Source organism: Leptodactylus fuscus, chromosome 10 (assembly GCF_031893055.1).
Source record: "Leptodactylus fuscus isolate aLepFus1 chromosome 10, aLepFus1.hap2, whole genome shotgun sequence".
Taxonomy (NCBI): domain Eukaryota; kingdom Metazoa; phylum Chordata; class Amphibia; order Anura; family Leptodactylidae; genus Leptodactylus; species Leptodactylus fuscus.
In genome coordinates, this window is record NC_134274.1 from 54297723 (window position 1) to 54323969 (window position 26247).

The 26247-nt window shown below is 44.0% G+C and overlaps 2 protein-coding genes across 3 annotated transcripts in view; one reads left to right on the plus strand and one right to left on the minus strand.

Moving 5' to 3' along the window:
* MYPN (myopalladin) overlaps positions 1 to 22201 on the plus strand; it is a 123745-nt gene extending 101544 nt beyond the window's left edge. For both annotated transcript variants that reach the window (XM_075258159.1, XM_075258160.1), the window contains 10 exons: positions 1827 to 2321; positions 4715 to 4859; positions 5303 to 5524; positions 14454 to 14603; positions 16091 to 16173; positions 16627 to 16753; positions 17467 to 17674; positions 19354 to 19519; positions 20125 to 20258; positions 21513 to 22201. In XM_075258159.1, coding sequence (XP_075114260.1) covers positions 1827 to 2321; positions 4715 to 4859; positions 5303 to 5524; positions 14454 to 14603; positions 16091 to 16173; positions 16627 to 16753; positions 17467 to 17674; positions 19354 to 19519; positions 20125 to 20258; positions 21513 to 21679 — 1897 coding nt within the window. In that variant the 3' untranslated portion in view covers positions 21680 to 22201. The remainder of the gene's footprint in view (positions 1 to 1826; positions 2322 to 4714; positions 4860 to 5302; positions 5525 to 14453; positions 14604 to 16090; positions 16174 to 16626; positions 16754 to 17466; positions 17675 to 19353; positions 19520 to 20124; positions 20259 to 21512) is intronic.
* Positions 22202 to 23596: 1395 nt separating this feature from the next.
* ATOH7 (atonal bHLH transcription factor 7) lies at positions 23597 to 24031 on the minus strand. Its single transcript, XM_075288144.1, has one exon. It carries the CDS (start codon positions 24029 to 24031, stop codon positions 23597 to 23599), a length of 435 nt encoding a protein of 144 aa, XP_075144245.1.
* Positions 24032 to 26247: the final 2216 nt, after the last annotated feature.

Consider the following 26247-nt stretch of genomic DNA (forward strand, 5'->3'; position numbering starts at 1 on the left):
GCCAATTAGAATATGCATAAAAACGGGCTCATTCAAAAACCACTGAGGCGATTTACATACAAAAGGTAGGGGTGGAATAGACTTTCTAAAGGCTATGCAAGGATGTGCTTATCTAAAAATGACTTTTCCCAATGATACAGCCCCTTTAAAGAATGGTGGTGCCCGCGGACATACTTTCTGGACAGGGGTCAGTGGCGCCTACACCTGAATAAATACAGGAAGCACCTCCTGTTGTATGCATACTGCAGATCACTGGTATAAAGGAACATTAGTTCTCCATAAATTCTACACTTGAACTCTTTGACCCCAAAGGACTTTTTCCTGATGCTAGGTTCACAATAGCGTTCGGCAGTCCGTTCTGTGTTTTCCGTTTTCTGCATGCAGAAGACGGAAACCTGTCAGACCGGGTCCGGCCGTGAGCGGCGGTGAGCGTTTTATGCTCTCCGCCGCGAAACCGTTTTTTTTTTAAATCGGACACAGAGTACTGCATGTCCGTCTCTGTGTTCAATTTTAAAAAAATGGTTTCGCAGCGGAGAGCATAAAACGCTCACCGCTGCTCACGGCTGGACATCTTTCAAACCCATTCAAATGAATGGGCTTGAAAGAGTCCTGCAGGTTTCCATCTCCTGCCTCTGTTTTGTGCAGGAAACGGAAACCTGCAGAACGGAGACCGGGCACAGATGTGAACAAGCCCTAAATCTGGTTTTTTTTTTTTTTTTTTTTGTACATTATTTACAAAAAACTATCATTATTTGTGTTATCTGACCATTAATAATATAGTGCTCGGATGAGGGTTTGTGGAAAGCCTTGGTGATGGGTCTCCTCTCTACTAGCAGTATCATAAGATGCATTAATCATTTAATTGTACATAAATATTAGATAATTGTTACATAATATCTAATATGTAAGACAAAAGCCTCTTACCTGATGTCTGGTCTTGGCATTTACTGTGCTTAATCCTTTGCTCAACCAAACTTCTTTTGGCTTCATAGAAATTGAATGGACAGGGCCAATATATGAAACTCCTCCTCACTGTGGTCTTGCTAAGAGACTGAACAAGCAACCCCATTCTAGAGATTAGTGTAGTTCCTAGGGATGGGGCCCCCACAGATTATTATCACGTATCCTCTAGACAGGTGAAAAAATATCCTTTGCACAGTAAAGATGTCACTCATATTCTCACATGTACCTCCAGTTCTACACATCTTTTCATAAATGAATAGTACAGGTAAAGAGATCTGTTTCCTTCACAAGCGTTTTCTTGTTCCCCATCTGCAATCTGACTGCTTGTGTACATGATCTTCATCTCCATTGAGTTATTGCCTTGTTCTGTGCACTAGTAGCCTCTTATCTACAAACCTAGTAGTGTTAAAAGAACTCAGAATATCAGAGTGTGCCGGTCACAATTATTTGAGTGTCTCTTCCAGAAGGTTCAGCCTACCCCTCCCCTCTTGATAGAATAATATGTAGAATGTAACTCAGCCTGAAAAAGTTACAAAGTTTCATATGATAACCTGAACTATTAATTTATGAAAAGTTATTTATAAAACTGGAGGTATGAGTTACACAGTCCTCCTAATCCAATCCTAGTGCCAGGAAAATTACAGCATTTCAGTCTCAGACCTTATTCAGTCGGATTACTAGTGTGGAAAAACAATCTATGGTGACAGGGGCCACTTTTTACTGAGGTGACTCATATTTTCTTTACACCTAGCAGCACAAGAGGCCATGATATGTTTAACTGCTTCTGTCTATTATATATGTATTATTATATATGTACTAATGAGGTTTGTAACCACTGTTAAATTTATGTGTTTTCAATGCAGAGATGCTACGAAACTACAACAGCTTCATAACCAAGTATTGAATGAGCAACAAGTTACACCATCAACTCCCAGCGTCATGACCAGAGATGTCGTATCAAGCCCAACCTATCAAAACTCCTCTATCACCCCCCAGCCTTACATGTTTTCTCGCCCACAACAGTTCTTAACAAGTGTTGAATCAACAAACACATACCCAGCTTCATCAACAAGACCATGGGCAGTAGGCGCACACAGTACTTCCAATACTTCCTCTGTTGTTTCACCTACTACCGCCTCTGCTGTACAACCTCAGTATAATGTCAATGAATCTATATTACCTTCTGCTGCTCCTATACAGCCCAATTGGAACCAGTTCCAAGCACAGACTGTACCACCATCCCCTGTTTCTCCACCACGAATACAGAATCCCGTTGCATTTCTCAGTTCTGTACTTCCTTCACTACCATCTACCCCTATACCCACAAATTCGATGGGTCTACCAAAGACTTCCACCTCGTGAGTAACTATTTACAGTTCTTACTATAAGAGAGTATTTGTCAAGTAAGATTTAATCTTCAAAAAGATTCCATTAAAGGAACTGTCCAGGATTAGAACAATATGGCTGCTTTCTTCCTGTAACAGTGCTACATCTGTCCATAGATTGTGTCTGGCATTGCAGCTCTAGTCCAGGGATGTCAGTAGATCTAAGATGCAATGCCACACACAACATAGGGGCAAGTGTAGTACCATTTTTTTTTTGTAATAAAGAAGCCATGATATTCCAATCCTGGATTAACCCTTTAACTTTTAGTGTGTTGAGTATGTTACATACATTCTGATTGTACAAGGACGGAGTCTCAGACTGGCCTATCTCTAGGTTAATGTTGACAATTCAGGTTGTGTTCTGTTGAGTTCATTCTTAGAGACAATGGGGAAGCAAAATGTGTCAGGGCTCGTTCACATCTGCGCCCCGGTCTCCGTTTTGCAGGTTTCCGTTTCCTGCCCAAAACTGGACAGGAGACAGAAACCTGAAGTCATTTTTCAAATTCATTTGAATGGGTTTCGAAAGTGTCCGGCCATGAGCGCCGGTGAGCGTTTTATGCTCTCCGTGGCGAAACCGTTTTCCTGCAAGTCGGACATGCAGGACTTTTTGTCCAGTTTAAAAAAATAAATAAATAAATAAAAGGGTTTCACTGCGGAGACCACAAAACGTTCACCGGCGCTCACGGCCGGACACGGTCTGCCAGGTTTACGTCTTCTGTCGGCAGAAGATGGAAACCTGGAAACAGAGATCGGCCGCTGGTGTGAACCCAGCGTCAGAATTCGGGCGTAATTTTAAAAAAAAAAAACCTGTGTAACATGCTGTGCGCTACATTTATGAAGTGTTTTAGACCTCTTATCAACTTATGTGAAACAAGCTGTGGTCTCGCTGCCCTAAGATGCAATCCTGTATGCCAAAAAAGGCCCAAGAACTTTTAAGCCTACTAGGTAGTGCCATTTTAGACTACACTGTCTATCGATATGCCAGATTTATCAAACGACAAAAGACACTTTGATAAATCTGTCTAGTCTAAAAATGCACAAACATTATTAGTAAATCCACCGTATTGTATGTAACTGCAAAGCATGTAAAAACAATAATTTATGCACATTGTTCAAATAAAAAGGTGACCATCGACATTAGGCAAACGTCTAATGGGAGGTATCCTGCGATTTCTCCAATGTCAGAGATTAAAAAAAATAAATAAAAAATTGGGACTATTGGGTGTCTTAGGGTGGGACAACATATTTTGGTGCCCTGGGCAATTTAAACAATACCCTCCATCCTTTATTTTCACTTTGTTTTCTGTTCTTATGATTTAACAGAAGATCAGAAAATGGAAACAATGTGTCCCATTGAAGTTAATATAAGATGGATACAAATGGAAAGTCTTTTATCGGAAAGTCGGTCTTAACTTCCGTGTAAAAACTGGAAAGCTCCTTTCTGACAGAATGGATGGATGGATAAAACGAGATAGATAGATAGATAGATAGATAGATAGATAGATAGATAGATAGATAGATAAAGTGAAATAGATATAGAGATAGTGAAAGGCTGATCTAGAAGCAACTCGGCTCCTATACAAGGTGGCACATGTATATATCGGTTCCATTCACTATGCAGCAGTTGTGCCGGGGTACTGCAGCTCTTACTTGAATAGGAGCAGAGCTAATTCAAGCTCTGTCTCTCTCTCGCTTTCAGTGCCCGAAGGCCATTGGTTGAATTGATTGGTGTGGTTTTTGGGTGTTGGACCCCACCCATCAGATACAGATGATCTATCCTTTGGATAGGCCATGAGTAAGAAAAATGCTTGTGGGTACATAAAACTCCTTTAAAATAGGGTTGAGCTGGCTGAATTATTACCGCCTTATACCTTAATAGACGGTGCTCCTATTCATCTGCAGTCCAGTCTCTGCTAACATTAGCAGCCATTGTACTTTCTACACAGGACTGCAGCACCTTCCATCTGACAGCGCCTTACAATGCTGCAATGAAATAGCTCAGCACAGCCTAAATAAATATCTATGCGGCCTCAAAACACTCCATGATCAACTAGCAAGTGACAGCTGGATCCTGCCCAGTTTATAATTTACACTAACTCATTGTTTTTCTGAGTAAATATTAAAGTAACCTCTTAGCAACTACCCCTTCATGTCTTATTTCCTCTATGCCTTCCTAGATAGTGAGACCCAGATGATAATGTATAGTACAAAGTCACCTTCATTAAATATTTATGGACAAAAAAAAAGTATAGTTATGTTTTATAAAATGCCCCTATTAAAATTGATTCTACGGCCCTGTTTAGACCCCCATTCAGTGGTTACACAGATATCTCCTCACACTACTCTGTATTTCATCTTCATTCCAGACCATTTTCTGGAATACCAAAGAAAAATTCAAAGACTGTGCGGTTCAGTTCACAGGATGAAATACAAGAAAGCAAAGATCAAGTTGTACAGGAACTAGAACAGAAGCTGTCATTTAGAGAAGACTTTCATGTCCCACGGCAGCAGGTATGTATTACATATCTATACGTATTATCTATCTATCTGAAATGCCTGCATACATTGTTTAGATTTTTCTTTCACAAACTACTGATGCCAGAGACAAATGTAGTAATAATATCAGTTCTTATAAATCTGATTCTCACATAAAAAGGACCTTTCACCACCTCCAGCTCTTTATCATTAATTATCAGGAAATGCTCGACTAATTCCGGCACAGTTGAAATTTTTTCTCTAGCCCCCACCTTTCCTGAGCAATCAGTGCTGTTACCGCCCTTAGGATATTACAGAGCTTAAATAGAATACCAGTCACCAAAACTACCTGCACTTGTTGCTTGGGAATGGTGGAGACTAGAGTGAAAATTACAACTGTGCTGGAATCAGTGGAGCAGCGACTACTAACAGATGATAAGAACTGGAACTGGAGTTGATTTCCATTGTTCTCCTTGCAGGAATATAAGATATCCAGCTTTGAGCAGCGGCTGATGAATGAGATAGAGTTTCGCTTGGAGCGCACCCCTGTGGATGAATCTGATGATGAAGTCCAACATGATGAGATCCCTACAGGAAAGTGCATTGCACCCATATTTGATCGTAGACTCAAACATTTCCGTGTCGTAGAAGGAGCATCAGTCACATTTACGTGTAAAGTTGTCGGAATACCTGTACCTAAGGTTTGCCATTTTAATTAATAAAGTAAAATTAATTGGGTTTCCATGAAATATTATAGAGATTATAGAGATACTCTGTTAACACCAAATGATCCTAAGAGTGTTTTCTACAACCAAGACGAGGTTTTCCACAACTTAGGCATTGATGAGCTATACTTAGCGTAGGTAGTCAATATCAGATCAGATTTGATATAACGAACTCCCCAAACAAAACACATGTATGTAACAAAAACAGCATTCAGCTTTCAAATCAGGGTTTGTTCACACTTGCGCTTCATGTCCAGTGTGTGCATTCTGCTGGGTTTCCATCTTCAGCTCTGGCGAAACTGGACAGGGGATAGAAACCTGGCAGTCAGCTTTTTTAAAACCCATTCACCAATGGGTTTTCCTACGGGGAAACTTTTTTTTTTTTTTTTTTTTTTTTTTTATAGCTCAGCTCCTGTCCCACCTGTAGTAACTGGACCTAAATTAGCCTGCACCTACCACTATGGGGAGAAAGATGTGGAGGCTTCCCTCCTCAGGGACCGTGGCCCCCTCTGGAATGCCCAAACAGCCGGGGATCAGCTCCTACCTGGTGCCTCCGGCATTTGCGGCCCAGCTTGCCACGAGGCAGCGGCCATCTTCGCAGGCCGCTCCAAGCTCCATCGCGGATCTCCCCGGGCTCTACCACCGCTCTGAAGCCTGCTGCTGCCCTCCGGTTGCCTCCTTCGCCAGATCCCCAGCCCTCAGACGCATCAACGGCCTCTGCTGGGCTTCCTCCCTCCGAGGCCTCTTCAATCAAGATGGTGGCGGTGGCTCCTGTGACAACTCCTCCAGCGCTGCAGGGCCTTGCAGCTTCCTCTCCTGTGCTGCCTACAGACCTTCTCCATCCACCTGCTATTTTGGAAGGCCCTGCACTCCAGAATTCTGTGGCTCCTTGTCTGGGGATCGAACCTGTGGCCTCTTTCAGCATTATAGCTCCTGATTCTGCAGCTGCCTCTCCTCCTGCTCAGGTACCATGTTTTCAGCTAGGGGTGGGACATTTTCAACAGGGAGCTCATTCTCCCCCTAACTCTTAGGCCCCTGATGAGGACTTTGATACTGCTGTTGGGGTGACCCCACATATGTCACCCTGCTGTGGCTTCTCCTCATTCCCCCCCTCCAGTCCCCCAAAACCAGCACAAGGACATGTTTGCTTCTTCATCTCCTCCCCTGCCTCAGTGGCTGCAATTCCTTACTCACTCTTTGATTGCTGAAGTCACTGCAGTTTGCCGTAAGGAAATTCGCACTGAAATTTGGTCCGAAATTTCGGCACTTCGGCAGGATCTTCACCACATCGCTTCCCGCGTGGAGACTTTGGAGGACGACCATGACCAGACCCGCACTTATATATCTCATCTACAGGACTCGGTCGTGTTTCAGTTTCACCTGTCTCTTGATCTTCAGCGCCATGTGGAGGACTTGGACAATAGAGGCAGGAGGAACAATATTCGTGTTAAAGGTCTCCCTGAGGCTACACATGAGGAAGATTTACCCGCTACTCTAGAGGCTATCTTCAACTCTGTACTACAAGAGCCTCCCACCAACAAGATCAAACTGGACCGCGCTCATAGAGCTTTGCGCCCCAAAGGCTCTGGACCTACCCCAAGGGACGTTATTTGTTGTGTGCAATGACTTTACGTTAAAGGAAATGATCTTGGCTAAAGCCAGAGCTACAAAGAACATTGATTTCGATGGCGCTAAGATCCAGTTGTATCAAGACCTATCCTGGATCACTTTGCAAAAAAGGCGACATCTTCGCCCCTTGCTCCGTCTACTACAGGAAAGGCGGATCCCATACCATTGGGGCTTCCCTTTTGCCCTGACTGCTAGGCACAACGGCCGCTCAGCCACCCTGCGCTCTTTCTCAGATGTCCCGCAGTTCTGCTCCACCATGGATATCCCTACCCCCCCTGGATTTGACTGATTGGGAGCTCCCGCCTCCACCTCCACCCTTACCTATGGTGTGGTCTCAACCGAAGTCAAAAAAGAGATCGCTTCCTCCATCCAGCTCCGGTGCTCAACACCCGCGGGTGGACCTGCCACCTGCACCGTTCTGACTTTCTTTTTTGCACTACTTGTTTTTCAGGTTTCCCCATTGAGGATTGGTGCCCTTTGCTTTATCTGAGCTGATTGTTACCATTTAACCCCATATGTGTGTTTTTCTCTTTACCGAGTCCATTACTTGTTGTGTTTTTATTTTTGTTTTTCTTCTGCAGGCAGGGTGGGAAGGCAGCTTCCTTACCACCTCTCCCACTTGTCTAGTGACTTTTATTACTTTTATAGTAATTGCCTACTCGTCCCCCCACGTTACCCCTCATTTGGGGCTTGTCCCAGCTGTGAGTCCGATTTTTGGTCCCTCTTGGTTGTCGCTGTTATGTTCAATCGTTTGCTGACTGATTGCCCCTGGCCGGGAGAGACAGTCCCGACCATACCATGGTTTGTTGATGCTGTACTTTTTGTTCTTGTTTGCTCCCTCCCTCTTTCCCTTCCCTCCCTCCCTTTCCTTCCTCAGATCCGGAGTCTACCACCTTATATAGATGCCCACCAAACCTCCTTGACTTGCCTCCTGCTCTGCGGACCGGGTGAGAGCTGCCTGTACACTACCTATTTTACATTTGCTGGTATTCTTATCTTTTTTACTGCACCATGGCGAAGTGCATTACGCTGAATGTCAAGGGCCTGGGCTCCAATGCTAAGCGGCGTTTGGTCCTCCGGGAACTCCATTCCCTGGGGGCGGATGTTGCTTATCTCCAGGAAACTCACTTTGACCACACGGGCAATTTTAATTTTGCTTGCCCTTACTTCGCCATTGCTTACTCGGCATACAATACTCGTAGGAAGGGAGGGGTGGCCATTTTGCTTTCCCGTTCCTGCCCGATCTCGATTTCTGCTTCACATTTTTATGCTGACGGGCGTTATGTTTATTCTTGAGGGCCTCCTTCATGGTCAGCCCATTGTTTTCTGTAACTTATATGCCCCTAATTCCTCCCAAATCCCCTTCCTCAAGAGGGTGCTGCAGAAATTGCAGGCTTTCTTGGGCTCAGCCCTGCTGTTGGGCGGTGATTTTAACTTGTTTTTTTCCTAACACTCTCGCAGACTTACTTTGTCTGGTGCTCCCCCTTCCGCCCCGCAGCTTCACCTGGCCATAGAATTCCACCATCTAATTCGATCTTTTTCCCTTTTAGATCTCTGGCGGGTGCGTAACCCTACTGGCCGTTCTTACACCTTTTACTCCCACCCCCACCAAATACATATTAGAATTGATTATTTCTTTGGTAATACCTTGTCCCTTAGGTATTAGGTATTGCTAACAGATACTGATATTGGCCCCATTTCATGGTCAGACCATGCCCTAGTTCTTATAACGCTTTCCTCGGCGCCTACCCACACTAGGCGTTGCCACTGGAGACTAAATGAGTCCCTCCTCCACTCTCAACCCTCTTGCGATACCCTCCGCGCTCACCTCCAAGAATACTTTACTCTGTCCCTTCTGTCTCCACTCTTTGGGAGGCACACAAGGCAGTCATGAGGGGCCACTGTATAGCATTGGCTACTAGACAGAAAAAAGACAAGAAGGCTAGGGAGGCAGCCCTGATATCCCGAATACGGGCGCTCTCTACTCGCCTCTCTTCATCCCCTTCAGTTTCTACCCTTTGCCGCCTTGTTGCAGCTAGGGCTGAAATTCGTGATTTGGCAAACTAGCATATCCAGTGCCTCCTGCTGTATAGTCACCAATGCTATTATGAACGAGGTAATAAAGTTCATTCGCTTCTAGCTAAAACTTTGCGTGATCAACGGGTCTCACCTACCCCACATGCCATCCGCGACCCTCTTGGTGTCCTGCACCATCATCCCGATACCATAGCCTCATTGTTCCAGGACTACTATTCAAAACTGTATAACCTCCCAACCCCCTTGGGCGCTGACCCATCTACCCATGCAGCTGCTTTGCAGTCCTATCTGGACACCTGCCCCCTCCCTAAACTCCCTTCCTCGGTGGTTAAAACCTTGAATGCACCTATCACAGAGGATGAGATTAACGACACCCTTAAGATGCTCCCAAATGGTAAGGCCCCGATGGCCTTACATACCAATATTATAAAACCTTTGCCCCCAACCTCCTTCCCTGCATGTGCCGTCTCTTTACCTCTTTTCTTGATGGAGACCCAATCCCTGACTCTATGCTTCACTCTCACATGACCCTGATTCCAAAGCCTGACAAGGAGCATCAGGACTGCTCTAACTACCGCCCCATCTCCTTGATGAATACCGATTTAAAGCTTTTCACAAAAATTTTGGCCAATAGTCTCCACGCTTGGCTTCCGTCATTGATCCACAAAGACCAAGTGGGTTTCGTCCCTTGTCGTCAAGGGGGGGATAACACTAGAAGGGCTGTGGACTTGATAGACGTGGCTACCCGTTCAGCTACCCCTGCACTACTTTTGAGCCTTGATGTGGAAAAGGCGTTTGACCGTCTTGACTGGTCTTTTATGTCAGCCACTCTCGCTAGGTTTGGCTTTTCGGGGGCCTTCCTCACGGCGGTAGGAGCTTTGTATTCTTCTCCTTCTGCTGTGGTGAAGCTTCCTAATTCTACCTCTTCCTCATTTCCCATCCACAATGGCATTCGACAGGGATGCCCTCTCTCCCCGCTTATATTTCCATTATGCATTGAACCCCTAGCCTCCCATATCCGCTCTAACCCAGACATTGCCGGCGTGAAAGTCAGAGACACGGACTTTAAAATTAGTTTATTTGCGGATGATGTCCTCTTAACTCTCACTAACCTCCACACTTCCCTCCCTAACCTTATGCAGGAATTGAGGGCCTATGGCGACCTTTCTGGCTATAAAGTAAATCCTGCTAATACTGAGGCCCTTCCACTGAATATCCCTTCGGCTACTCTCCAGCTCCTCCAATCTACCGTATTTTTCGGACTATAAGACGCACTTTTTTTCCCAAAAATTTTGGGGGAAAATAAGGGTGAGTCTTTTAGTCTGAAGGTGGCGCCTGGCACCCGCTGTAATAGAGAGGCGGAAGCCGGCAAGTGATAGACGCCATTACAGGTGCCGGGGCCTGAGACATCGCTGCCCTGTCCTGCATGAAGCCAGCAGCGGGAGGAGTGATGCTGCTATTCCGCTCCTAAGTCCCCCCGCCACTGGCTTCATGCTGGGCAGGGCAGCGATGTCTCAGGCCCCGGCGTCTATCCCTCCCCGGCATCCGCCTCTCTAGTACAGCGGATGCCGGGTCAGTATCCGTGGCCCCTTCTCCCCCGGGGCCGGTCCCCACCGGCCCCGTACCTGTGACGTTGCAGGCCGGCTCCTGCGCGGCGATATCGCAGGAGCCGACCTGTTCGGGTGACAGCCGGGAGCCTAATGAGGCTCCCCGGCCTGTCACTGCTATATTAGTATTGCGGCTGGTCTCTATGACCAGCCGTAATACTAATATACAGAATGTCCCATAGACGGCAATACAGTTGTATTGCCGTCTATGGGACTTGCGATCAAGTGACCGCAGGTTCAAGCCCCCGGGGGGGAATAAAATAGTAAAAAAAAAAAAAAAAAAAAGCTTTAAAAATATGAAATAAATAAAAGTTCTAAATCACCTCCTGTTTTTTTTTCAATACAAGGTGATCTAAGCAATAGATATCCCCCAAAATGGTATAACTAAAAAGTACAGCTGGCCCCGCAAAAAAAACGCCCTATACATCCCCGTACAGCTGCAGGGTCACCTGTCAATGTGGCCTTGCAGCTGTTGCAAAACTACAACTCCCATATATTAAATATTTTACCAGTTTTTGCTTCAAATTTTTTTTCCCCTATTTTCCTCCTCTAAAACCTAGGTGCGTCTTATAGTCCGAAAAATACGGTAACTTCTACTTTCAGTGGCGCTCTCGCTCCCTTCGCTACCTAGGAATTCAGCTATCCTCCTCTTATTCTACTCTTTATTTGGTCAACTTCCCTCGCTTGTTTAATGACCTACGGGTTCTTCTTGACAAGTGGCGCCCCCTGCCAATATCCCTCCTGGGCTGCATCTCGGCTGTGAAAATGACCCTCCTTCCTAAACTTTTATATTTCTTTGAGACCCTCCTAGTAGCGGTTCCACGATCGGAGTTGCGCGCCCTCCAGAGGTCAATTTTCCAGTTTATCTGGAACGGCAAGAGACATCGTATCCCCCGTTCGGTCATGCTCTCGGGTAGGGGTGAGGGGGGGTTGGCGGTCTTTCATCTTGTGCATTATTACTGGGCCTCCCACTTACGCTGTATCCAGGGGTGAACCGACCTTTTCTGCTGCCCGAGGTGGACGACAGTAAGCCGCCCCCCCCCCCCCCCCCGGGAGGAGGGGGCGGAGCGAAGGGGGCGAGGCGGAGCGAAGGGGCGGGGTGGAGCGAAGGGGGCAGGGCGGAGCGGCGTTAGCAGGCAGAGAGCAGGCACGGAGAGGACCTGCTCTCTGCCTGAGCGTGAGGGGAGGCCGCTGGAGCAGCGCTGCTCCAGCGGCCTCCTCAATCCACCGCTCGGTGATGGTGACACTAAGCCAGTCCAGGACAGCTTGTCCTGGACTGGCTTAGGTAAGCAAAAATGCCGCCCTCCCCGGGGCCCTGGCATAGCGCCGCCTGAAGCGGTCGCTTCAGGTCGCCTCATGGGAGGTGCGGAGCTGGCTGTATCCCCTTTTGGGCCTCTTATCAAGCTTATACGAAGTGGGTTGAAATTGAAAAGCTCTGTCTAGCTCCGGTCCATCCTAATGCCTTTTTGTGATCCCGCTCTCTGCCTCCTCCATCTGTTTCCCTCCTTGGGCCCATTCACTTCACAAGGGCAGTCTGGTTGACTTGTGCTAAACTTTTCCCCCTGGCTTTTCCATGTTCATCTATGATTTCCTTTCTTTACAACCCCCTACTCCCCGAAGGTCTGGCTACATCTATGGTTAAGCCCTGGAGTGAGCTTGGTCTTTTTCAAATTGCAGACTTGGTTGATCCTCTTTCCTTGGAGCTCAGGCCCTTTGATTATTTTACCTCTGAGCGGCGCCTGCCCGTGTCTGAATGGCTACATTATCAGCAGATTGCACATTTCGTTTTTTGTCAGTTCAGATCCCTGAAGGTTTCTTCGCCCACTGCTTTTGAGAAGTTATGTCGGGCAGGTACCTCCATGGCTGGATTGATTTCTGGAATATATAGGCTAATCTCCTCCCCGGAGGGATGCCCTTTCGCCCCCACAGGTATATGGATAAGTGGTCTGGGGCCCTGGATAGGCAGATCTCACCTGGTCAGTGGCAGATTATTTGGTCCCGTGCAGCTAGCTCTTCCACCTGCATTTTCTACCGTGAAACCCAGTACAAGTTCCTAATGCACTGGTATCATACCCCAGCCCTACTGCACTCCCTGAACCCTAGTATATCTCCTTACTGTTGGCGGTGTCAGACGGAAATTGGGTCATTATATCACATCTTTTGGGACTGCTCATGCATCCGCCCATTTTGGTCTGCTGTCCAGTCCATTACTGACGCCCTTTTCCTCCAGGGTGTCCCACCCCACTGGATCCCCTTGTTTATTTGCTTAATCTTCCCCCTGCAGATTTGGGCAAAAAGACATCAAAGTTGTCCCTTTAGCTCTGTACAGCCGCTAAAACCCTCATAGCTCTTCACTGGAAGCGGCGCTCAACCCCCCCCCCCTCAGGCTCTGATATTATAACCAGGATGAAGTTTGTGCGTAGCATGGAATTCCTCACTGCATCGCTTAATTATGCTCTGGATGCCTTTCAGGCTTTTTGTTTTCTCTGGGATTCTTATTGTATCCTTCAGGGTTTTTGACTCCTTCCTCCCTTCCGCCCTCTTTCCCGTTTTTTATGCATTTTTTTTTCCTTTCTTTTATATATATGTTTCTTTTATGTGATTGTTTCGCTGGGACTGATGATGGAAACCCGGTAGAATGCACACACCGGACACCGGGCACAAGTGTAAATGCCCCCTCACAGGCCAGTAACATCATGTTCATTGGTCATATGCTGTTTGCATAGGGTTGAGCTGCAATACCAAGCTCCATTGATTGTTGTCAGAACTGTCCGACAGCTAGTGTCCGCTGCTAATGTCCGTGCAAAATCTTGTGCGGACATTAGCATCAGACCACTAGCTGTGTTCATGACATTTTGCATTGACATGTAGGTTTTTGCTGCCTGCTTGAAAAGTCGGACATCCTTGGGAACGGACACTTAAGGACACCCACGGACAGTAAAAGAACGCACCCGATGTCCATTTAAATCAATGCAAAATATCACAAACACAGCTAGTGTCCGATGCTAATGTCCGCACAAGATTTTGTGTGGACATTAGCAGCGGACACTAGCTGTCGGACACAGACTGTAGTGTGAACACCTCCTAAGGCTAGGTTCCCATATCTGCCATTCTTTCCATTATTCGGGTCCACCAGTACCTGAATGACAGAGCCGGACCACTAAAACAGCGGTTACCCACGGACCCCATAGCCTACAATGGTGTCCGCTGAAACCAGTGGAGAGAGAAGTCCTCTGTGCAGAATATTACTCTCCACTGCAGAAAACTCCAGCGCAGATGTGAGCTTAGCCCAAGTAGTAAAGAAGCCATACTGTTCACCCAAATGCTGTTTCCTCATGATCAACGAGGAATTCCCACTGGTCTGATACTGATGACCTAACCCAAGGATAATCCTGGAAAACCCTTAAAATAACCCCCTAAATTAATTCAAGCTAAAATTAATTTCAGACCAAACCATTAAAATAATTTCAGACCCTTAAAATTCATTAGACCTGCCTGTTAGACATCTGACATTCCACCCACCATGGGGAAATTCAGAGATGATGTTCTATATACATTTCTATAAGACTTGTCATCAGATCAGTGACTGCGCACTTATAAACTGGGGCTCATTTTCATTCTCATTGTTGCAGGTTTATTGGTTTAAAGATGGAAAACAGATATCAAAGAAGAATGAGCATTGTAAGATGAAGAGAGAAGCAGATGGAACGTGTTCATTGCATATCGAGTCAGCCACCAATGATGATGATGGAAACTACACAATCATGGCTGCTAATCCACAGGTACCAGGTCACATAGCGCTGTGTGTAATTCCAGACCTGTGCTCTCTCTGACTACTGTAATATTTCACAAAATAGTACAATACATCAAAGTAGTGACTCCAGTGTATCACCTAAAAGAGAGAAGATCCAGGTTTTAGTAACCAGGACAGGAGAGAATACTTGTTTCCTCTTTCATGCCCTCTGTAGATAACCCTTTGTTTGTAGTTCCTCTGAAAAGGGATATTCTTGCCACTTAGAGACAGTTCTCCCATCCTCCTTGGCTGCTGAATCCCTCGATTTACGTGATACACGTCTGAGTGAGTCTGCCACAGTAAAAGCAGGAATCTGGTCACTAGGTGGTGCTGTTGTTACATGCCTATAAGTACACATACATAAATCATCATAAAATATATGTCAATACATCAGTAGAAGTGAGTATAAGTTAAGTTGTATTGCTTTAATGCCATCATTTTGGAGAACTTATACATTGATTAACTTTTATTAAAGGAGTTATGCCGCAAAAAGCATTTATCCCCTATCCGTAGGATAGAGAATAAATCCCTGATTGGTGGGAGTCTGACTGCTAAGACCACCACTAATCTAGTGAACAGACCAAGGTTCCTTTCCCCTTGCTGTGCCTTCAGAGTTTTGGTGCCTGATGTGCTATATATGTTCTGTACTGTCAGGCAGGGGGTGTGATTCAGAGCTCCAATCACAGGCAGCCAGTGTCAGAGCTGAGTCACACCCCTTGTCTGCTGCTGCCTGACACCGCCCTCCTGACAGTTTTGGTGCCTGATAAGGTATTTAGTCTCTGTACTAACTGTGCTTGGGAATGGTGGGGGCTAGAGAAAAAATATCCAACTGTGCTGGAATCAGGGGAGAATGATGTAAAAAACTGGACTTGTTGGAGATGGTGAAAGGTTATCTTGAACCTTTTCACCATTGTATTTTATGCTGCATGACCACTTTAAAATTGTTTTGTTTTCCAAGACCCATAACTCTTTGATTTTCAATTAACATAATTGTTTGTGAGCTTCTTCTGTGGGAGAACCTGTGCTCTTTATTGCAGTGGTGTAACTAGGAATGGCTGGGCCCCTGGACCCAACATCTATGATGTTAGGAGCCCCTACCAGCCCACAAAACTATTTTGCAGGGAGACAAGGATTCCAAGCCTTAGAGATAACTATAATATAATGCTAGGAGTTCATTTTCCTGCATAGTGTTGAGGTCGGTTATTCTGGATCCCACACTTACCTCTTTTCTCAGCCAAAATTAATGTGTCGCATGTAAGGGATCTTAACCTGATAAATTATTTTCATTTACAATCAATATAAGTGATCTACAAAATATGACTGTTTGGTGATAATAATGAACTAGATAACAATATGTATGTATAACTATACAGACATATGACAAATATCTTTATGGATTCATCTGTCTAAATGAAAAATGATGAACCCATCATGTAAATGCAATATGCAGCAGTGTAACTCAGCTCTGTATTACAGGGAAGAATCAGCTGTTCCGGACATTTACTTGTGCAGTCGGCACCACTGCGTCCTCGCTCTATTCCTACAGTACTCTCACATAGGTAATGGCTTTATTTTTACCTTTCATAACTTTTATTTATTAAAATAAGCAGTAATAGCCTGACAAAACACCTGATGACGGTTATATACCAACCATTAACCAGTGTCCGACCCTTTAAACAGGCCTTGTAACATCACTAAAGGCAGAAGCCAAACTATTCTTAGTCACGCTACTAAACCTGGTTAAAGGGATTGACTTTTAGGTAGTTCTCTTCTATTAGATAGCGATAAAGGTACAACTTTGCATACATTTTCCCTATGTAGCATGGCATATGTTCACTTGGCACTCTTTACTCACTAGACTTAATATGGAATACCATTTAATAAGACAAGAGTAAGGAGGCTGAATAATGCAGTTAAAGCATAGATTTCCATGTGTGTGTAATGAGAATTGTACGTTCCCTTCTAAAAGACCAATATTTATTACTGGAACTAAAATAATTTGCACTTTCCAGAGTGAGACCTCGCCTGGCAGATGTAGAGAGTGAATCCGTACAGGAGAGGTTCTTCAGGCCGTACTTCCTCCAAGCTCCTGGAGACATGGTGGCACATGAAGGGCGCTTGTGCAGGCTGGACTGTAAGGTATGATATAATATGAGATATCTGTAACTAATCTAATGCTCTAGTCAAGTGTTATATCACTTCATCTGCTTCCGTTGTGTGTTATCCCACAGACATGACTGTAGGCTCAGACTACTCACAGCTTGCAGTCTGCAGTCTTGGAGACACATGCACTATAAGAAAATACAAGATATTAATGCCATACATTATAACAATTTGGGTTTTATTTTGGGAAACATTGTATACCATTGTCATTCCTGCAAAGGCTGTTAATTTTCATGCTGCATAGAATATACATATCAGATGAACTTCAGCCAAACCCATCAATTTTGGTAGGACCAGCTGTCCATCTGATGTATATGGGATTCCCTAATCTTCCTACGATGCCAGATGCCATGGTAGAGGAGGATCAGACAACTTTGGCTCCTATTTTGCATATCTATAAAGGATTGGGTTTGTGACATCCAAAGTTGTCTGACAGTCTACTCCCCTCTTCTCAATGAGAACATGTGCACACAAAGCTAACCCGAGCATGCATGTGTATAGGGGAATCAGGAGGCATGTCCCCTGGCATGGCCACTGGACAGTGTATAGAGCCCAGCACTACTGACTCCATACATGTTGCAAATATCAAAAGATTTGTGGAGATGCCTAAGTATTGCCATCAATTAGTAGTCTTGGACAACTTCTTTAAGTGACATTTTATTCTTATATTTCCTTCTATGTACAAACAGGTCAGCGGTCTGCCAACACCAGACATCATGTGGGTTCTCAACGGAATACCTGTTAGACCAGATGTAACCCACAAAATGCTGGTCCGGGAGAATGGAGTCCACTCACTTCTTATTGATCCCCTTTCACAAGCTGATGCCGGGACCTACACTTGTATCGCTACAAATAAAACAGGACAAAATTCATTTAGCCTGGACCTTACTGTGATGGGTACGTCTCAGTGTCACATTTTACGCTTTTCATTTTGCGGCATTTACTTTAAGCAAAACAATATGGGTAAGGTAGTGCAATTTTGTTGTACGCCATATTTGTGCCCTTTTATCTCCACCTGGGAACTTATTAAGCAAGTGGAAATGGCGTGGGCTGAAACTCTGTTAGGAGTTCCTGACACATTTACTGTATGATGTCAGAAAACTGGTGCAAGTAATAAATAAAATCTGCTCCAACACCTTGATGGTGTACATTACACTTTCTGGCGCACACATCCTTTGAGATGTGCCACAATTATTAAAGGGGTGTTCAGACCTTTATTTATTACTGCAGCTGTGGAGCCCATAAAAAAACATTACTCCCCACTCCATTGGCTGGTTTGTGCCAGGTGACCACTGTAACCAATAGCAGGTGTCACCTCTTCACAAAGTCACCGCTGAGGCCTGTGTTGGCTACAGTGGTTACCCAGCACAAACAGGATGTCACTGGTGATGTCAGCCAAGAGACCTATATAAAGAAGAACACAGCTGTTAGCACTGGAAACCGGGGCCCAGAGAGAGGTGAGGAAAGGGTTTTTATGTTATGGGCCCCTCAGTAGTACAATTAAATAATAGAGATGAGTGAACACTGTTCGGATCAGCCGATCCGAACAGCACGCACCCATAGAAATGAATGGAAGCACCTGTGACGCCGACCGGCCGCCGGCAGAGTCAGCGTCACAGGTGCTTCCATTCATTTCTATGGGTGCATGCTGTTCGGTTCGGCTGATCCGTACAGTGTTCGCTCATCTCTATTAAATAATTTTAAATAAAAAGACTGAACAGCCCTTTAAGAGATCTGTGCCTCTTAAAGGGATTCTATCATTAACACATTATTTTCTGGTTGACTTAAGAAAGACTATTCTTCTCCTACCTTTAGATGTCTTCTCTGTGCCGCCATGCCGTAGAAATCCTGTTTTCCGTTGGTATGCAAATGAGTTCTCTCACAGCTCAAACAGCACTGGAGGTGTCCCCTATTCTGCAAGAGAACTCTCCAGTGCCGCCTCCATCTTCTTCAGGAACGTCCTCTTCACGTGTCTTCTTCCGGCGCAGGCGGTCAAACTTGTAGGCCTCGAGCAGAGCAGACTGCGCATGCCCACAGGCCACAAGAAAATGGCCCCTTACTTACTGTCAAGTTTGAACGCCTGCGCCGGAAGAAGACACGTGAAGAGGACGTTCTTGAAGAAGATGGAGGCGGAGCTGGAGAGTTTTCTTGCAGCATTGGGTACGCCCCGAGCTGTTTGAACGCTGGGGACTGCCCCAGTGCTGCGAGACAACTCATTTGCATACCAACGAAAAACGGGATTTCTACGGAACGGCGGCGCGGAAAAAACCTCTAAAGGTAGGAGAAGAATAGCCTTTAATGCTATTCCTACAAGTCAATGAGAAAAACGTGTTTTAATGGTAGAATCCCTTTAATAGATGGCCCATCAAACACCACTGCAGCACAGATTAAGATTGGTGTATAACATGCCAGTTTCTTTATGAAAGTGTTTGTCATCTTCATTATATTATATTAACATGGAAGTTTACAGTCAGTATTTTCTAGAGATGTCATTTGTTTTGTGCCTGTAAACCAAACACATTCTGGTTGTCCTGGTCTTCTATCAGATATTGATTTGTACTTTTTGACATATTTAGCAAAGGAAGTGAAGAAGGCGCCCATATTTTTGGAGAAGCTGCAGAACTCCGGTGTACCAGAGGGTCACCCAGTCAGGTTGGAAAGTCGAGTTATCGGGATGCCTCCCCCAGTTTTCTACTGGAAGAAAGACAATGAATCCATTCCAGCCCACAGGCCAAGAATAAGGTGTCATCCCTGCTGCCCGACATGGTGTGCTGTACTAACTGTGCTGTTGGTGATGTTGCCCTGTACTAACAAACATTACTGCCATTACACCTCCCTGATCTGCATCTATAATTGTGAATGTATATGACCGATGCTTGCCGGCCTGTATGCAGCTTTGCTGCTCAAATCTGCCTGTATCGATCCATACTGATGGGGTTCGGCCGCTGGAGAAGTGAAGACAGGTTAGAGAATGCTTGCTGCCTGCATACAGAGGTAATGACATTCATTCGTGATGTACAGGACTTATTAATGGAAATGGTTATTGTGAAGCCAGGTTTTAAAATCTAGCACAAACTAGTCTCAGACTAACAGCTTGTGTACATTGTATGTATGTTCAGGAGGTCATATATTGTTGGCCTCGTGCTATATCTAATTATAAAGAGTGCATTGCTCAGTAGCTGAGAAAACAGCCACCATATATACCAGCTATCCAGGATGCTAATAAACTGCATGAAGCCTGAGCTAAAAATCTGAATTCTGACTGCATTGTGTAAGTGGTCAGAGATCCTGAATGTGCGTGTTGTATAGTCCTGTAGTTACATGATTTTTTTTACATTTGTTTTCAGTATGCATCAGGATGCCACCGGATACGTGTGTCTTCTAATCCAGCCAGCCAAGAAAGAAGATGCTGGATGGTATACCTTGTCAGCAAAGAATGAGGCCGGAATTGTATCATGTACAGCTAGACTCGACATATATGGTAGGTTCACATGCAAGCTATAAAAAAAAAAGAAATTCCAGAAAGACACACTTGTGATACATTTTAGGATGCATAAGGCTGTATTCACATAACAATCGATAAATGTGACAAATGGATGCATAACAGCCATCTGAGACCTCTTCACAGATCCATCAAAGACATGAGTCTATTGACAGATCAGTGAAAATGGCCATAACTAGGACATGTGAATAGCCACATTGTAATGAGTATGTTTCTTTTCAGATTTTCACATGCAGGGATTGATGGAAATACAATAAATATCAGTGTTGTAACAGTCATACATTACAAGTGCTTGTATCCACATAGCAACGTAAACATGTAGTCTCAGTAAGAACATTGATGACTTACTTCTAGGATGTGCCATCGATGAATGTCTCCTGAGAACTTCTCCTAAAGATGCTGTGTAATGGTTGGACCCTTATCAACTGGAAATGAACAACATATGTTAGCAAAATATCATCAGTGGTTTTATTGAGATACAGCCTTAAGAGAATGGCCACACCCCATGAACTCCATAGGCAGCAATACCTCTACGTGCAGAATACATCTGCAGATTGATGATTAAGGATAAGCCATCAGTATCATGCCAGTGATGGTTCAATATCTAGCACCCTCACCGATCAGCTATTCTTATCAGTTGATACACAGAGTGGAGCAGGATGCAGATAGCTCTGTTCTCTGTATAATGGTTGAACTGCATCACTGCAGCTTAGCTCCCACTCAAGTGAATGGGGGTTGATCTGCAGTCCCAGGTCTGGCCACTATTACAGAGAACAGAGCAGGATTCAGATTGCTCTGTTCTCTGTGTATCAGCTGCTAAGAACAGTTGACTGCTGGGGATCCAACACTTTGCATCTTCAATAATCAGTTGTGTTATTGATATAACCTATCCTTAGCATAAATCATCCTCATTCTAGCCCACAGAACCAGTTTAATGAGGACTTTCACCACATCCACTAATTCCAACTCTTTGCATCCTTCAAGAAGGTGACGTTCAACTGATTCCAGCTCAGTTGCAATTTCTCTAGCCACCACAACTGTGCTGGAATCAGTGAACAAGCACCTAGAGCTGGAGTTGCAGATCTTCATATAAATTGAATAAGGTTGTTCCTCATTTATATGGGACTGCTGCAGTCACTTGTTTTACAACATGTAGTGTTGGCATCAGTACATTGACAATTCTAATAGTATACATACCCCACTCATACCATAACCCTTTCTTCCGTTTTCTAGCTCAGTGGCACCAGCAGATCCCTCAGCCTATTAAAAAGATTCGGCCCGCTCCTTCTCGCTACTCAACATTCTCTTCTCCAAGCCTGGATATTCTCAACTCATACCCGGAAACGCCACTGAGTTTTTTGTCACAAGCTCGCAACGTGGTGGAAAGTGAGGAGCTGTGAATTCGACTGGCTACAGTAAAAATAAAACTGTGAAGAAATTAATGCCGGAAAGTTTACAAATAATTTTTTCATTTTTTTTTAATAACCTATTTAGTTTTCTGCCCATGTGGGATAGTAACAATGTGGAAAGTGTGGAAACTTTTTATTAATGAATGGGCAACAGCCGAATAGTGAGGAGGGGGTTGAAGCATATTTGTCCTTTGTATAACCTGTGCGCACCAGTAATACACACAGATTTGGCTAGCTGTGTCACTGACAGTGTGATCGGTTTGATCTGTAGGACCCTATTTAATAATTTATGTTCTTAGACAGTATAAAGATCCATAGATGTTTTATTAATATTACACCGTGTATTATTTGTATTTACCGGATTCACTGTTATGTAGTGAGACTGACACTGTAGATGCGTTAAGTTATTTGTGCCATCTCCCAGTATTGAAATCCTTCAAAGCTTGTCTATATTAAGAGAAAACCTAGATGATATGGAATAAAGTGGCAACATAGTGCATATTTTTAGACTCATTCTATGACCATCTGGTTTCTATCCAATAACCATACTCTTCCGCATTAATATTTTACTTGTGTTACTATTTGCAGCTGTTCAGCTCCAGTTCTGTCAATGTGAAGATGACAACGCTGGGAAATCCCTGTTTGTGTTGATCACTTAAAGTAAAACTCTCACCACTTTAAGGCATGTTGGAAGCTTTGGGTTCTACTATGGAGACTTGATCCACTATCGTAACAATGAAAACTGTAGCAAACTAACACAATACACTGCATCTCTTTGTCCCTCTATAGTACAGCCATATAGCATCTTTGTCCTGCCATATACTCTGAATTAGGTACAAAGCTACTTTCCCCAGAAGCATTTGAGGTAGCAAGCCACCATGTTTTTTCTTTATTGCTGAATTTGTATGGAATATGCCAGTCAAAACTTCCACATGACCTCACAGGTATACAGATATACAGTATGGGGTCCTACACACTAAGCTGGGGGCACTATTACAGCTTCAGATTAATCTCAGGATATCAAAGGCTGTTAAAGAAAGTGAATGCATTTCTCAAGTCGCTACTACATGAGGATAGCAAAAAAATTTGTGTCATGATCATGGCAACTTTCACTCGCTGCAATAAACACAGCCTGCAATCTTCAGCGGTATTTTTGACTGCTACTATAAGGATCCTTGCAAATAAGATATGTGCAAAATTTTCAAGGCGTTATCAATAAACAAATCTTGACATCTAGTGTGCAAGTCAGAACATATTAAAGCGTATAAAATCTTTCACTCGTCCACATCATTTCCGATTCAGTAAAAGCAGCCTAATGTACATGCAAATTCCCTTACACCTACCTGTTTTCTGCTTCAATGCGTATGTCAAAAAAATCCATGACACAAAGTATAAAGAAATGTGTAGTAAATCTTTATTTCTGCACAAAAGTGAAAAAATTCAAGTGTACCTTGTGGAACATCAGTTACCGTAAAGATAGTCTAGTTATACACCATATAGTCATTCTGTTATACCCAATGTTTTACGAGTTGCGACAAATATCCCTTAACAGCTGTTACATTGTAACTTACTATGAATGCAGTCATAGCCTAGAAGGATGTACAGAGCTACTGCGTGACATGTAGTGCAAGGTTATAAAACAATCGATGCAAAAATACCAATCACAATATAGGTCGTGCCAAACTTTACAGGAAAATATGCTTTACATTATATTTTAAGACCTAAATTCTTAAAAGATATATAAATTACTTCCAACTTATCTCTAAGACAAGCATATTAGGACAAGAAAACTTTTTACAAAGAGGAGGAACTGTGCTGAAATGTTCTCATAGTACCGTATCCTTGCCTTTAGGGTGACCTATTCATCACTATATACTTCTCATGCTTCATTTTCAAGTGTCCATCAGTTCAGTGGGAAAAGGATTCTGTAAGGAAGTGATCGCACGTATCTGGAGAGCCAAGTCCCAGGTAACTCTGACAGTGGTGTTGGTGGAATTGTTCATAGTGATGGAGAGTAGACCAGTCCCCTCCGTCTCTATATCTTTCTGCTTCTGATAGGATCCTGTTCAGAGCCATGATGTAACTGAGAGCCATCTGTAGAGTCTCGTACTTGGAGAGCTTCTTGTCCTCTCCCCACTGTGGCACCACTTTCCTCAGACTATCGAAAGCTGTATTCAGTCCTTGCATCCTCCTCCTCTCCCGGGCATTAGCAGCCAGTCTCCTCTTGGTTAACCCTTCCACTCTGGCTGGCATACTCCTTAGTGGGCATTTTGGGGAGCCCTTAAGTTGTACCTGGCATTCTCCGTCAGTGGAATCTCCATCAGGCATTGAAGCAGACTTCATGTCTTCACCCACAAAGAAGTGTTTCACCAGAGTAAGAACGCAGATGGAAAAGCCTTAAAACATCCTGCGATATTTGTGTATGATATGCCTTGGTTCAGTCTATAAATGTGAATTTTCTAGGTCTTCTTCACTGCTTAGTAATCTCACAGTGGACCAAGTACCTTCATTAATAATTTTAACATACTGTCTGCAAAAGTCCAGCATTTATATAGTGTATGTAGGGGGCTAAACAGATGGTGGCAGGTGGGCAGGCGTCCCTAAGCTCCCATACCAGCTCATTACCACCCTGGGAACTATACGCTAGAATTCTGGGAAATATATCAAATCTGGAAGTATACAGCATGTATCTGCTGGAACGTTTACGTGAAGCTGCCCAGGGAAGACTTGACCATCTGTACTGATGCTACTGGTACAACACAGTCAGGGAATATTCATTCATAGCTAATACTAATATAAGCCATGAAGCACAACAATCTGTGCGGGTCCTCTGGGCCTATTGTTCTATACAGTACTAGTGATTACAGTGCACAGGTCATGTGACTCTTAGAGTTACTATATAATGGACATGATCAAAGCTTACAGATGATAAAACCTATTATGTTGTGTATGTGTGTATATAGGATCACAGGAAGATAGTTGTGCAGCAGTATATACATGGAGTATACATATTTACAGGTTCTGTAACCCTTACACTCTTAATTGATTCATCAAGACTATTGTCACTGGCCGGACTCCCAAACACTGGAGGTTAGTAAACAGATCATTAGCCCTCGGATAAGATGTAACATGTGAACTGAGGCTTCATAATCCCCCAACAATAGATGCACTTGAGAAATAATTGACTCCAACAAGACAGATGTTCAATTGAGGTCATTAATCAGATGCTGCGACCCGATACGCCACAAGTAGCAGCCTAGGTTATTCACTGTTCTATGTGCAAACGCCAGCAATGGAATTACATTATCCATCTTACTATTATTAATAATATACACATAAGAACACAGGCAATAAAATAATGCATAGTAGAGAAGTGAGGGTCTGGCTCTTCTAGAGGTTAGATGCTCTACTGAATCTTCTGACGTCATTGACTGAAGACACACATTGGGGGGAAATTGCTATGCCCTCTCTTTCTGACATAGGTGGGAATGGTTACTGCACAACTTTGGCACAAGGAAACACTTTTGCGCCAAAGCTGAACCACTTCCCTCTTTTTGCAGCAAACTTTCCCTCTTTTGTGAAAGCGGGTGAGCAGGACAGAGAACAAGGTTGCCCAGGGCAGGGACATCATGGCCCTATAAATTAACTATAACTTACACCACAAAACTAGAGCAAGTTATAGAAGAAATCAATTCTGATGCATGGGAGTGTGCCTGAATTATTTAAAAAAACTGAGCCTCATGAAGATTCAAGTGTAGTTAGTGCCAGTCAGGGACTTCATTAAGACTGGTGTACAGAATGACAGTCTTAGGCCTCCAGCACATGACGGTAGTGGTTTTTTACTGACCCACAAAAAGCACATCAGTATGTCGTCAGCAAACACAGATCCACAAAAAGACCTGCATGATTCTATACATTTGTCTGCTCCACAAATGTGGACAAAAATAGGACATGCTTCATAATTTGCGGTCGTGGATACGACATGGACACACAGCTTAAAAATTACGACAATGTATATGGGCCTGTAGAATGCATGTATCTGTACATTGATCTGCAATTGTGGATTAAAAGCACAGTCATGTGAAGTAGGCCTTAATAAATTCTACTCTTTGGCTCAGAAAAACACCACACATGCTGCACTGAAAACTCAAAGCCAGGACTGGAGTCAAATGGAGTAGGAAATGTAAAGGATAGACTTACAGTGGTACTTGAAAGTTGGTGAACCAGGTCCCCACATTGCGAACAGGCAGCGTTTTGGCCATGGTGGAAGGCCCTTGCAAAAAAAATGCTGTGTTTTACAGTACCTGTAAAACTTCAGGCCCACGTTGCAGAAACGCAGCTTTTTTGTTGCAGATTTTACTGCGTTTTTTGAGCCGAAGCCAAGAAGGGCTACAAAATTAATTGGAAATACATAGGAAACTCTTATACCTCTACTCAATCCACTCCCAGTTTTGACTTAAAAAAAAAAAAAAAAACACACAACAAAATCCATTAAAAAAAAAAAAAAAGCATGTTTCTACAATGTGGGCACACAGCGTCACATAATACTTCTCCTTTTT

Bases quoted from the DNA above. Each gene is read 5' to 3' on its own strand.
- ATOH7 (XM_075288144.1), bottom strand. From the start codon at position 24,031: ATGAAGTCTGCTTCAATGCCTGATGGAGATTCCACTGACGGAGAATGC.